At 43.5% G+C, this 13,969-nt stretch overlaps 1 protein-coding gene across 8 annotated transcripts in view; it reads left to right on the plus strand.

The window, feature by feature from the left end:
- Window positions 1-13,969, plus strand: part of DOK2 (docking protein 2) — an 83,333-nt gene that overhangs the window by 35,678 nt on the left and 33,686 nt on the right. The window contains exon 2 of one of the 8 annotated variants that reach the window (XM_056571098.1): window positions 13,824-13,902. The exons of 3 other annotated variants lie outside the window; for them this stretch is intronic. In XM_056571098.1, the coding sequence (XP_056427073.1) occupies window positions 13,824-13,902 (79 nt within the window). Of the gene's footprint in view, window positions 1-1,856; window positions 2,437-4,253; window positions 4,303-4,665; window positions 5,182-13,823; window positions 13,903-13,969 lie in introns of those variants that run through there. 4 more of the 8 variants (XM_056571099.1, XM_056571100.1, XM_056571102.1 and 1 more) reach the window with 4 other exon arrangements.

Consider the following 13,969-nt stretch of genomic DNA (forward strand, 5'->3'; position numbering starts at 1 on the left):
GATCGCGGTTGTCCCGTTGCTGGGTGATCTCCCGCAGCCCCCAGCATTCTAAACAAACGCTGGGCTCCTGCGGCAGTGGTTGTGACATCACAACCACGCCCCCTTGTGATGTCACACCACGCCCCTCCCATAGACACAAATGGAGGGGGCGTGGCCATAATGTCACAATCACAACCTCCGGCTCTGAGCGTACTGAACAAAATGTTCAGAACGCTGGAACACCAAAGTACCCCTTTAACTGACTGTAAGGTGCGCTTTGGAGTTGACCTCGCATCATAGACTGCAGGTGGCGGCTTCTATCAGCAGCTGGCACTCACTGTCATTGACTGACATCAGTGATCATGCTGATGTTGATAATTTAACCTTGAATGCCCAGTTAATTTGTAATTGTGGCATCTAAAGGCTCACAGGTGTCGCTCCTGTATGGTGCACGATGAGCACCTCCGCAACGTGACCATGGGATACCGATCACTTACTATGGCAGCCAGATTCCTCTGTGTCTGCCATAGTAATTCTTCTGATATAGTCTGCCACAGGCAGGCTGTACTAGCAGAGCACTGATCCAACTAAATAATGCAATGCAATACCAAAGCAATGATCCGCATAAGCAATCTAGTGACTTCTTATAAAAGTCCCCTACAAGGAATTTAATATTGTTTAAAAAAAGTTTACATTTTCAATATACTGTAAAAAAAAACTATTCTAATAAAAATTCAAATCACTTCCTTTTTCCACTTTTCAAATAGAATGTTGGTAGGTGTAATGTTATTGATCCCACGCGGTAATTGATGTAAATGGAAAAAAAAAATATACAAAAATTGCCAGAAGGCTAAGTTTCCACTTGGTTTTTTTTCTGGCAGTTTTTGGAATACAGGCACTGCAGTTTTTGAGCCAAAGTCAGAAGTGGATCCATAAGAGAGGAGAAGTTCAGTCCTTCCATTATATGTCCTATTCCTTTTGAGTACACTTCTGGCTTTGGCTCAAAAACTGCAGTGGTAGTATTCCAAAAACTGCCAGAAAAAAAAAACAAGTGGAAACACACAAGCTGTATAAATTAGGTATTACTGTAATCGTACTGGTCCAAAGAATAAAAATATCATGTCAGTAGAATGGGAAAAAAAATGAAAGCCCCCAAAATTAGCAAAATTGTGATTTTTCAATTTCATTCTACATATAAACTGTTTTTGGAGTAAATTTGAAAAATGAAAGGTGTCATTACAAAATAGAATTGGTCCTGCAAAAAAACAAACACTGTGGAAGGAAAAAATAAGAGTTATAGCTCTTAAAGGGTACCTCTCATCAAAAAAACTTTTGATATATTATAGATTAATGTATGCAGAATAACTTTACAATTGCATGTTATTAAAAAATATGCTTCTTTCTATTTAATTTTCCACTTTGAAGAAATGACCACTAGGGGTCTCCCTACCAGTCCTGGCAGCAAGCATTTCAGACTCATGCTGGAGTCCTAAACACTACGAGCTGCCAGTCTGCTTTGTTCACAAAGGAGAACACTCAGAGCTGCCAGCCTGCTTTGTTCACAGCCTGTTTGGCTGTGAACAAAGCAGGCTGGCAGCTCTGAGTGTTTAGGACTCCAGCATGAGTGAGAAATGCTTGCTGACAGGACTGATCGGGAAAAATACAATAGAAAGAAGCATATTTTTCATTAACATGCTATTGGAAAATTATTCAGCATTCATTAATCTAAAATATATCAAAAGTTTATTTGATGAGAGGTACCCTTTAAAAAACAAGAGAAAAAAAAATTGTCCCAGTCTTTTAGAGGTTAATAAAGTTCCACAAATGAGTAGGCAGCCTACAAACATTTATAGATGCACGCTTATCCCCAAATACAGCATAGGTTATAAAGCGGAAGTGTGCTCAAGAAAGGGAGGAACTGAGAGACACCAAAAAGGCAGAGAGACAAGCCTTGCACAAGAGATACTTCAACTGAGAGGAAAGGAACAGCAGAGTTGGGGCAGAAAGAGTCTGCAAAAATAAGTCTTACTATAGGGAAAGAGACAAGCAGGGCAGAGACATCGTAGGAGTTCCACAGAGCAGAAGGCACAGCTATGGGTTCAGGGACTTGTGAGATAGATGCTCTCAGGAGCGAGCGAGCATAGAAGTGGAGGAAGCGGAGAGCGCATTTCAAGATATCAGGGTTGAGCTTTACAGCTATGAGAGAAAAAATTATCTTAGATGGTGTGGAACTCTTGAAGGTTACGTAGAGGAACAGAGTCCGAGGAGTAGAGGCAGTGTAGAGAGGAGTTGGTTGTGCTGACTGTAGGTTAAGAAACCGTAAAAGTGCGCAACGGAGGGAGGGAGGAGAGGCGAGAGAGTCACCTGAAATAAGCAAGCCATTTGAAGCAGGTGATGGATGGGGGTTTGGTGAAACAGGGGGCTCTGTATGTACAGCATCAGCAACGGTTCGGAAAGGTGAGTGTAACACTGTGTACTTTATATAAACTATTTCAATTCTATGTAGGATGGACATCTATGTATGTATGTAAGTCTATATAGTATGGACATGGACATCTAATAGGAGGGGGGGCTCTTTTCAAGACCCCAAAATATTAGTGGACACTCCACTTGGCACAAAAATACATCACATGGGCACCTAGTTAATGCCATTGGTGAACTTGTAGAAATTGAAGCTGTTTTATAGAATCGATTAAGCAATTGCATACATAACAATTCCCTGGTTATGTTATAAGAAGTCCTTCTGCTGTCCATAGGAGGGAGTTCATAAAAACAGGGGACTGTATAGGGGATAAGATGTCTGATGGTGGGGGTCCCACCACTGAGGACCCCCGCGATCTCGGCTGCGGCACCCCAGACATCCGGTGCACGCAGTGAACTTCGCTCCATGCCGAATGACTGGCAATGCCGGGCGGAGGCTTGAGATGTCACGGTCACGCCCCATCAATGCAAGTCTATGGTAGAGGACATGACTGCGCCTCACGCCCCCTCCTATAGACTTGCATTGAGGAGGTGTGGCTGTGATGCCACAAACGGGGCGTGGTCTATGGAGCTGTACCTGAAGCTATAAACGAACGCCGGGAGCAGCAGGGAGATCGCAGGGGTCCCCAGCGGCGGGAGACACACAATCAGACATCTTATCCCCCTATCCTTGGATAGGGGATAAGATATCTAGGGGAGGAGTACCTCTTTAAGGTGTCAATTGTTGCATACATCATATGTCTTTACATGGTAAAATAGCAGACTGGAGCTGACTGGAAAAATCTACCCAGTTACTAAGGAGAAGCCAACTCCAAGAAGGATTTGTTGGAGTCAAATGAAACTTTATTTGGAATGTTCATATACAGTGGTCCCTCAACATACGAGGGTAATTCGTTCCAAACGAGCCATCGTTTGTCGAATCCATCGTATGTTGAGGGATTCATGCAATGTAAAGTATAGGAAGCTGTACTCACCTGTCCCCGCCGCTCCCAATGGTGATCCCGGGCCTCCGCTGGGCTCTCCGCTGTCTTCTCCGGTCCTCTTCTGTCTTCTCCGGTCCTCTTCTGTCTTCCGCAAGGCCTTACTGGGCCTGCGTAGCGACGTCATTACGCCGCTGCGTACGCCATTCCTATTGGATGACGTGCGCAGCAGCGTATTGACGTCATCGGAGAGGGCCAAGAAGACACCGGAAGACCAGCGCTGGACCCGCAGGGCACCCCGAAGCATCGTGGAGGGGTAAGTAATACTTACCGCACCACACGGGGAACATTAAGCTGCTATCCGGCAGCAGCTTAAGCATTTGGCGCTGCCGGATAGCACTTAATGCGATGGCCCCGACATAAAAAAGCATCGTATGTCGATGCTGACATCGACATGCGATGGCCTCTGAGAGGCCATCGTATGTCGATTTCATCATATGTCGGGGCCATCGTAGGTCGGGGGGGGGGGGGTCACTGTATATAAGTGATTTCAATATTAGAGCGAAAGATTACGTTTATTGGGGAAAACTATTCAACTGAAAGGTGGCTTAGTACCCTGTCAGTCACCTCTAGCCTGGATACAAGATGGTATAGGTTCTGTATGGCATCCTGCGGCACATTTGTTCACAGATATTGCAGCAGGGCCTGGAGATCCAGCACCATTGAAGGGTGCTGAAGCTGGCACCCCAGCTGGTCCTATAGATAGATTGTGACTTGGCAGACCAAGAAAGTGTTGTAATCTGGCGGAGAAATTCCTGGGAAACCCTTGTGTGTATGGGTGAGCATTATCATGCTGAAAAATACCAGCTGAAAGCCACGAGAGCCTACACACATGGCCGCAGGATGTCCTACACATATCACTGTATGTATAACTAATAGGAGGGACAAAGTGCCATGTGAGGGCTCCTAAGATCATGACATCAGTAGTTGGGTCAGTGTGCTGCTCCACAACAAAGGCAGGATGAAAGCGCTCACCACGAGGCCTCCATACTCGAACCCAAATGTCATTGGATCCCAAACAGAACTTGGCTTTGTCTGTAAAAACAATGGGGGGAGATTTATCAAAACCTGTGCAGAGTAAACGTTGCCCAGTTGCCCATAGCAACCAATCAGATCGCTTCTTTCATTTTCAAAAGGGCCTGTGGAAAATGAAAGAAGGGATCTGATTGGTTGCTATGGGCAACTAGGCAACTTTTCCTTTGCACAGGTTTTGATAAATCTCCCCCAATATGGTTCCAGACCCTAGCAGTCTAGGTTTCTCTGCAAACGAAGGCGACGGTGGCTGGCAGTCAATGGCAGGACACATAATTGGTGCCGTGACACCAAATTTCCTTCTAGGCGCCCGGAAATGTTCCAGGCAGAGACAGGGGTGTGTAATGAAGATACCACCAGTGTTTGGATGGTGGACAAGGAAGCTGTGTGAGCTGCTCATGCTTGTTGGTGGATGAAACTATCCTCTGTACTGGGGGTCTTTCTGCGCTGTCCACTGCTCCCAACAACTAACAGATTGGTCAGAACAGCCTAGCTGGCGGGTAATCTTCGAAATGTCAAACATGTCAGAAGTTTGGTGTTGGTGCTTAGCGTTGAGATCTGGAGATACAGGGGTCCCTCAGGTTCCAATATTAATTGGTTCCAGGACGGCCATTGTATGTTGAAACCATCGTATGTTGAGACCATAACTCTATGGAAACCTGGTAATTGGTTCTGAAGCCACCAAAATGTCATCCAAAAATAGGAAAAGGTGAGGATTAAAGAAAAATAAGTAGTAACTAATACAGATAAAGCAAATTCTTACATATAAAAGTAATAAAGATCTGCTGGAAGCTATAATCACTGTCTATGTCAGTGTTTCCCAACCAGGGTGCCTCCAGCTGTTGCAAAACTACAACTCCCAGCATGCCCGGACAGCCGCTGGCTGTCCGGGCATACTGGGAGTTGTAGTTTTCCAACAGCTGGAGGCACTCTGATTGGGAAACAATGGTTTATGTAGAGGACGGGAGCTTCTTCAGGGTCTTATACAGTAGTGTTGAGCGGCATAGGCCATATTCGAATTTGCGAATATTCGCGAATATATGGACGAATATTCGTCATATATTCGCGAATATTCGCATATTCGTAATATTTGCGTTTTATTTTCGCATAAGCGAAAATTCGCGAATGCGAACATTAACATATGAGAAAATTAGCATATACAAAATTAGCATAAGCGAAAATTTGCACAGTAGAATTAGAGCCTTCTTTACACCACACAAGCTGGAAGCAGAGAGGGATGATCACTGTGATGTGTACTGTGAAAAAAATAAAAATTACAAAAAAAAAAACAATATTCGTAAATAGTGCTATTCGTATATAGTGCTATATTCGCGAATATTCGCGAATTTGCGATATTCGCGAATAAAATTTGCATTGCGAATATTCGCGAGCAACACTATTATACAGTACACAGTGTCCCAAATGGAGCCGCCCTTACTTGGTGTCCAAAGGAGCAGCTAACCCTGGTACAGGTAAGGAGTAGAACAGAACTTGTAGTTCCTCCCTGTACTGTAGGGGGTGCTACCAGACACCAGTCAGTGCATGTACTTCAGTAATAGAGGTGATTTACCAGTAAAATGCCCATTCTGATTGGTCAGTTCCTCCAGTTGTGACACGTTTCACAGATCTGGACTGTATGTAGCATTGTATGTTGAGTCTGGTTTCAAGTTACAATGGTCCAGAAAAGACCATTGTATGTTGAAACTATTGTATGTTGAGGCCATTGTAAGTTGAGGGATCACTGTATAGCTAAGGGGAAGCATGCTTCACTCCCCAGCGTGGCAATAAGGCAGGTGATGGGCTCCATAGACTTGTAATGGAACCCATTTCTTTCAATGAGACGGATGGACACCGAGCCAGGGAGTGAAGAGGAAATCTCAGCACTGTACAATAAATGTATAAAGTGGGGGTACACTTTCCTCAAGTCTGAACTTGATTGTCACCAATATATGGGTGTATATAAAATATTTATAAAAAATGATGTAGATCCAGTGAATTAATTTAAAACAATTTCTTATTCCAATGATAGTGCTTGTGGTGTCCTTTGTAGGGCCCTTACATCAGACTCACCACAATAAGCAAGGTAGTGAATGTTTAAAATATTCATACAATGAAATAAAATAAAATAAAATAGACATTTTGGTACTGATCTGGTATCCCCATGTGGCAAATAGTCTGTAGCGCTTATAGATGTATGCACGGAGATCGGGCCTTGTATGGTTGATTACAAATATGTTATAGTCTGAGTAGCTATGCCTCTGTATAGCTCGTAACTGGTCAGGATACTGCATGTGGCAGCATGTTGGTAAGGGGTTAAAATCAATGCGCTCTGCGGCGTTGGGGTTTCCTTGTGTGTATCCCACTCTACCCTGGTGGCACAGGGATAGAGATTGGTGAGTGGGATATAGATAGTCTTTTAATTGTAATCCTGTGGGTGCATGAGGCTGCGTTCTGCAGCGCTGGAGCCCCCTCAAATGTGGACCACTCTACCCCTGGCGGCACAGGGAAAGTTTAGAGTGGATTTGGGGATTTGGCACACTGTGCCTCTTACCAGCAATGTTCTGGAGCCTGGTTGCCGGAAAAAGGTTTTCGCTGGGGAGACGTCCGCTGGCAGGTGGGATGCGTACAACCCCGGGAGCGTGCTCCGGTAAATTTCTTGCGATCCGGTCCCCGTATAGGTAAAACACAGTGTGAATGCACCCTTACAAAATTAAGTGCCAGGACTTTTTTTTTTTTATATTTACATGGAAAAATACATATATTTTGTCATAGGATTTAAGACTTATTTTGGCACATCGAGTTGCTAATACATTTTTAATATGGCTTTGACTTTAGCCCCAAAAATGGCCAAAAGAAAAGGCAGGCGCAAAAAAATCCTGACATTTTCAGACATTTTTCCCAGCTGTTTTATGACCCAGAGAGCAATGTGTGAACAAAGCCCAAAGCTTGCTCCGCTTAAACTTCTTCATGTACCCCATAGCAGCTGCAGGGATATCGTGTGCGTGTGTAGGCCATAAACCTTGGTAAGGAAGCTAGAACCAGGGAAGCATTAGGCTATGTTCATACGGTGGAATGTCCGCACAGAGGGTTTCCGAGCAGACATTCCACCATCTGCGGAGCGCCACCAGAACATGCCAGCGCTAGGACCGCTCAGAAATACGCAGTCTCCTAGATTGCAATGCATTTCCTTGTGGGAAACCTCAGAAAGAATCGACGTCTATTCTTTCTGCGGATGCAGGAATTGGAATTTCTGTGGCAGAAACATCTGGCATGGAAATTCAGCCATGTGAACAGTGCAGTGGAATGTCCATGTGGAAATTCCGCTGTGTGAACATGGCCTCAGACTACACAGTTTGTTTGTAGTCTGTTACCATGGAGCCAGATTGTTCTGTATAGGGGCTATAGATGCAACTCTATAGATTTATTTTCAACAGTTTTTGCACTGGTATTTTGAATGAAGGAGTTACATTTTTTTTTATTTCAATGTTTTTAATTTGATTGGTTTTAATGTAATGGAAATAATCTCTGAGTGATCTCCTCATTGTTGTCCTAGTGAGTTTGAAAGTAAAACCTGGAAAAGCAGTGCTGCATTATAAAGTATGGAGGAGAAAGCAACAGACCAAGCTAGCCTCAGATGAGGCAAGACTATCAACAACAAGTATTATTGTTGCGTACAAATCAACTGGATTTACTAAGCCATTTGTATTTGTCCTGGTGGTGGCTGTGAGTGACATGTTTCATGACTTATATGTGTGGTGACACGGGGGTGCAAGGAATTCCTAATCACTTTGTGACGCCAGGGCACCGTTAGCCTATACACAGTCCAAGGTGGAGACAGCTTCTCCTGAGCCAGACACGGGGTTAGGGATAACTGTCTTTTACTGAGCAGGGTGCAGATGGTATTACACAGACACAGTATAAAGCGGAGTAAAAGGGATGCAGTGTAACCCTTTGGGAGCCCTACTGCGACTTATGGTGCTTTTCACCCACTTGAAATTATACTGTGGTGGTGGATTTGGGATAAAGCCTTGTGGGCTGTAGGGTAGTTAGGGTGTTGCTGTTCGGGAAAGTAAAGGGCGCTGTTAACTCTTGACACTCGTGACGCCAGGGTGAGGGTTAAACACTGTAATTCTTGACAGGCCTATTGCCACCCTTCCCAAGAGCAGTAGGTGATGCAGAAATAAAGGATTGTCCACAACCACTGTTAACTGAAAACTTGCAGGAACTTTTACTGAAGAATTTCTGTACATGCAGCGATAGTAACAGTCCAGATAACAGAGTCTCTATAGATATGGCTGAGCAGCGATTGACAGTTGGTTGGGATCAGATAAGCCCAATTTAGCTTCTTAGGGATTGTATAGCAGGGATCCGCTGGATTTAAGGGTGCGTTTAGGTCCAGTGATCTTGCGCTGAGTAGCGGGGAATTGCTTAGTCTATCCGCTATGTTAGAGGCCGAGGCCACAAGGCTTTGGCCTAGTAAATCGTCTTGTAAGCTGTGGAGGTCCTACCTCTTCCAGAATCAGCAACCCAAGAGAGCGATCAAGATGGCGCAGCTCCCTTATATGGGCAGGGGCTGGCCGTTTTGGATTGGTCCATAACAACTGTCACTCACCATTACATTGCATTGTGGGTGAACACGTCATGGGAACCTCCAAAGGTCCTGTAGCAAAACCATAGAGTTCTAATCTAATCACGTGACCCGCAGGTCCTGCTACGCTTGAATAGGTAGGCAATTACATATATACATATCTATATACTTATATTTATAAGAACTTCTATACAGTCATAGACTAACTGAGGGGTGACAACGGGATAACTATAGGAGAGGGACCCCGACGTTCCTAGGGAATCTGACTATGGGGACCTCCACAAAGGTAACATATGAAATACGGTACCGGGACACCACAATACTGACTTGAGAAAAGAGAATGTAGATTCTCCACGGCGGCTAGGGTTCTGATAAGGTCCAATTACTTTGTCCGCCAGGGCTTGAATTTCTGCTGTACACTTGCAGAATGGCTGGGTAGATCTTTCAAGAGATATTTTCTTAGGCTTCCCTCAGAGTTCTCCACACAACTCTTTTCCACACTTGAGCTCAGAACTGATCTGGAACTAAACCAGAACTTGACAATTTAGGGGTCTGCAGCCCACAGGACAGCCTTTGGTGCCTGGACACCACATATAGCCTTACCCTGCTGGTGTATTTTATATATTTATTATAACAGTTTATACAAAATGGCATAAAATGTTTTGGTGCCCTGATGAACCTGGCTAGAAACGGGGGAAACATGTTGGAGCCCCAATACATTTCATTGCCATTCTAATACGTTTTACCACTATTTGTTGCCACTATAACTTCTCATGTTTTTTAAATCTAGAATAAAGTTTGCATTTTAATGCTACGGAGTTAGTGAGTGCAGCTATTCTTTTCCTTCAATGCTTGTATTTTTTCAGACTCTGCATATTGCTAGTCCACCACTTTCCTCTGCAGCTGCAAACTCTCTATTAATACACTTGTCAAGTTGTACACCCGCCCGGTACTATTGGTTCTGTCACTTTTTTTCTATTATATGCATGAATTGTTTTGGTCTCCTGATGAACCTCTATTATACGCATGAATTATTTTGGTCCACTGATGAACCTGGCTAGAAAATGAGGGAAACAGGTCGGAGCCACTGTACATTTTATTGCTATTCAAAAATTGTATTTGCTGATATTAGGTTTCTTCTACATTTGATTCTTGTTCTATAACTTGTTACATTTGTGGTTGTCAGCATTAGTTTGCCGCCACTTGTAGTCTCCGGAGTTATGATGCATGCATGGTATTAACCCCTTAAGGACTCAGCGGTTTTCTGTTTTTGCATTTTCATTTTTTCCTCATCACCTTCTAAAAATCATAACGCTTTCAATTTTGCACATTAAATTCCAAATGATGGCTTATTTTTTGCGCCACCAATTCTACTTTGCAGTGACATTAGTCATTTTACCAAAAAATCCACGTTGAAACAGGAAAAAAAATCATTGTGCAACAAAATTGAAGAAAAAATTTCATTTTGTAACTTTTGTGGGCTTCCGCTTCTACGCAGTGCATTTTTTGGTAAAAATGACACCTTATCTTTATTCTGTAGGTCCATACGATTCATATGATACCCTACTTATATAGGTTTGATTTTGTCGCACTTCTGAAAAAAATCATAACTACATGCATGAAAATGTATAAGTTTAAAATTGTCATCTTCTGACCCCAATAACTTTTTTATTTTTCCGGTACAGGTCGGTATGAGGGCTTATTTTTTTCACCATGTTCTGAAGTTTTTATTGGTACCATTTGTATTGATCGGATTTTTTGATCGCTTTTTATTCATTTTTTTATGATATAAAAAGTGACCCAAAATACGCTATTTTGGACTTTGGAATTTTTTTGCGCGTACGCCATTGACCGTGCGCTTTAATTAATGATACATTTTTATAGATCGGACATTTAGGCACGCGGCGATACCACATATGTTTATTTTTATTTGCACAGTTTTTTTTTTTATGGGAAAAGGGGGGTGATTCAAACTTTTAATAGGGAAGGGGTTAAATGACCTTTGTTAAAGGGGTACTCCAGTGAACCTTTTTTCTTTTAAATCAACTGGTGCCAGAAAGTTAAACAGATTTGTAAATTACTTCTATTAAAAAATCTTAATCCTTCCTGTACTTGTTAGCTGCTGAATACTACAGAGGAAATTTTTTTTTTTTGGAATTCTCTCTGATGACATCACGAGCACAGTGCTCTTTGCTGACGTCATAATAATAATAATAACACTTTATTTATTGTTGTCCTTAGTGGGATTTGAACCCAAGGCCCCAGCATTGCAAAGCAGCAGTGCTAACCGCTGAGCCACCATGCTGTCCTTAGCATACATCTGCTATGCACGGTTGCTAAAATGGACAGAGACGTCAGCAGAGAGCACTGTGCTCGGGATGTCATCAGTGTTCCAAAAAGAAAGGAATTTCCTCTGTAGCATTCAGCAGCTAATAAGTACTGGAAGGATAAAGATTTTTTAATAGAAGTAATTTACAAATATGTTTAACCTTCTGGCACCAGTTGATTTAAAAGAAAAAATGTTTTCCCCGGAGTACCCCTTTAACTTTTTTTTTCACTTTTTTTTCGCAGTGTTATAGCACTGCACACACTGATCTCCTATGCTGATCCCTGCAGAGCCATAGCTCTGCATGGATCAGCGAGATAGGGGCTCGATTGCTCAAGCCTGTAGCTCAGGCTTGGAGCAATCAAACCCCGATCGGACGCCGCGGACACAGGTAAGGAGACCTCCGCCTGCGTCCCAGCTGATCGGAACATCACGATTTTATCGCGATGTCCCGATCAGCCCGACTGAGCTGCCGGGAAGCGTTTAGTTTCACTTTCAGACACAGTGGACAACTTTGATCGCCGCATCTGAAGGGTTAACAGTGCGCGGCACAACGATCGGTGCCGCACGCTGTTAGCCCAGGGTCCCGGCTATGATTAGCAGCCGGGACCGACCCGGTGTAATGCGGGGTCATGGCGTGACCCCGTTTTAAACACCGGGAGCTGGGCTCAAGACGTACGGGTACGTCCTGAGTCCTTAAGGAGTTAAATGAGCCCTCTCATTAAAACACATTTTTGATATTGCACTCCTTATGGTAAATAAAAACTCTTTCTAATGTACTTTGTTTTAAAAAAAATAATTAAGTTTTATTTGTGTTTAAATAAGCTGCCACTACTTGTCCAGAGCACATTTCCCCCCCCCATCTCTTGCACAGACTTTGGACTCCTGCTGGCCTGGCAGAAGTCCAAAATCAGGAAATGCAGTCTGGATTGCTGAGGGGTGTGTGTCTGTGCAGCCTTAGCCAATCATAGCTCATCTCACACTGAACTGCTCTGGGCTGTGTGTAGCAGAGTGAGGGAGGAAGTTCTCCCCTGTATGACTTCAGATGATGTCACGCCTGCTGGGGAACGCCCCTTCCCAGTCTGTGAATCTGACTGAGACTGAGCAGAAAATACAGAGCAATATCAAGGCAGAAAACAAATAATAAAAATAATGGCAGAGGGTGGTTTATCATGATGGGGCAGTGAACTGGGAGGATTATAAAATTTAACAAGCTCATGAGAGGTACTCTATAAGTTTAGGTGGTCCATAACAGTGTTTCTCAACCAGTGTGCCTCCAGCTGTTACAAAACTACAACTCTCAGCATGCCTGGACAGCCTTCAGCTGTCCAGGCATGCTGATAGTTGTAGTTTTGCAACAGCTGGAGGCACACTAGGTGGGAAAAAAAAAGCTGGTCTATATTGAAGAACACCACTTTTTTTCCCCCCCACAATTCCCCTCCTACCATATTTCTCAGAAGTGCCGCTGTAAAATGGTGGCACATCAACAAAAAAAAAAAGTCCCCTAAGCAGATACCATAAAAACACTATATAGAGCACACAGCCGTTCAGAGATTAGTCGCTGACCGCTGCAAACAGCTTGATCAAAGGGAACAAAAAGGAGAATAGAATCCCTCTGGTGCAGATTGTATCAGTGGTCTGTATAGATGAGAGATGGGGGGTAGAGAGTGTGAATTATGTAAGCACTACTTCCCCTACAGTGTCAGCTGCTTTTATTCGTGCAAATGCTTCACTTCCTCACTAACAGTATTTCGGGGCCAGAATTTCAAGAATACTTTGAATGTCATCAGGACATAGTTATATTCCTTTATAAATATATATTCCATTTATATTCCTTTATATATTAATATGTCATTTAGCCAATACTGGTTCTAAGATCTCAGTCTGACGTATCACGGGTGATGACTTTGTATCACTCGGTAGTCATTGTGATGCTCATGACTGACACGCGGCTTGTGGTTGGTCCTAAATTGTTAGACGCACTCGACGGACTTTCTGAACAGAATCCAGTGGAAAGATTCAGCTCGGAAATTCGGTCCCATTGTTTCCAGTGAGATTCTGCTGCACCGTGCACACAGCAGAATTTTCGCGGCAGATGTTTCTGCCACGGAAAGTTCGATTCCAGTCTCCGCCGAAACATATGACAGTTATTTCCTTTGAGAGAATTTACGCTCGTAAATGCATTGCCACCTATGAAGACGACGCATTTCCGAGCAGCAATTTGTCAAGCTCTGATTTTTGCGGTATTTTCCAGGCGGATGTGGTGTCCCAGTACCGGATTATATCCGTTACCTTGTGGTGAGGTCCCCAAAGTCAGAGTCCCTAGGTACCGGTGGGGTCCTCATCAATAGTTAGCCCCTTGTCACCCCTGTAATAGTTCAAATTATTCAAATTCAATGTGTAAATATGTAAATAAAGTGTACGTACTTTGTTGTAGTGTTGCAGGACCTGCGGGTCACGTGATGCGTTCCAAAACTCTATGGTTTTATGGTTCAAGGACCTTTGGAGGAAGTCAGGTAACGGTGAGTGCATTGTAACGGTGAGTGACAGCTGACATGGACCAATCCAAAACGGCCCTGCCCA

The sequence above is a fragment of the Hyla sarda genome, chromosome 4 (assembly GCF_029499605.1).
Source record: "Hyla sarda isolate aHylSar1 chromosome 4, aHylSar1.hap1, whole genome shotgun sequence".
In the NCBI taxonomy this organism is placed as follows: domain Eukaryota; kingdom Metazoa; phylum Chordata; class Amphibia; order Anura; family Hylidae; genus Hyla; species Hyla sarda.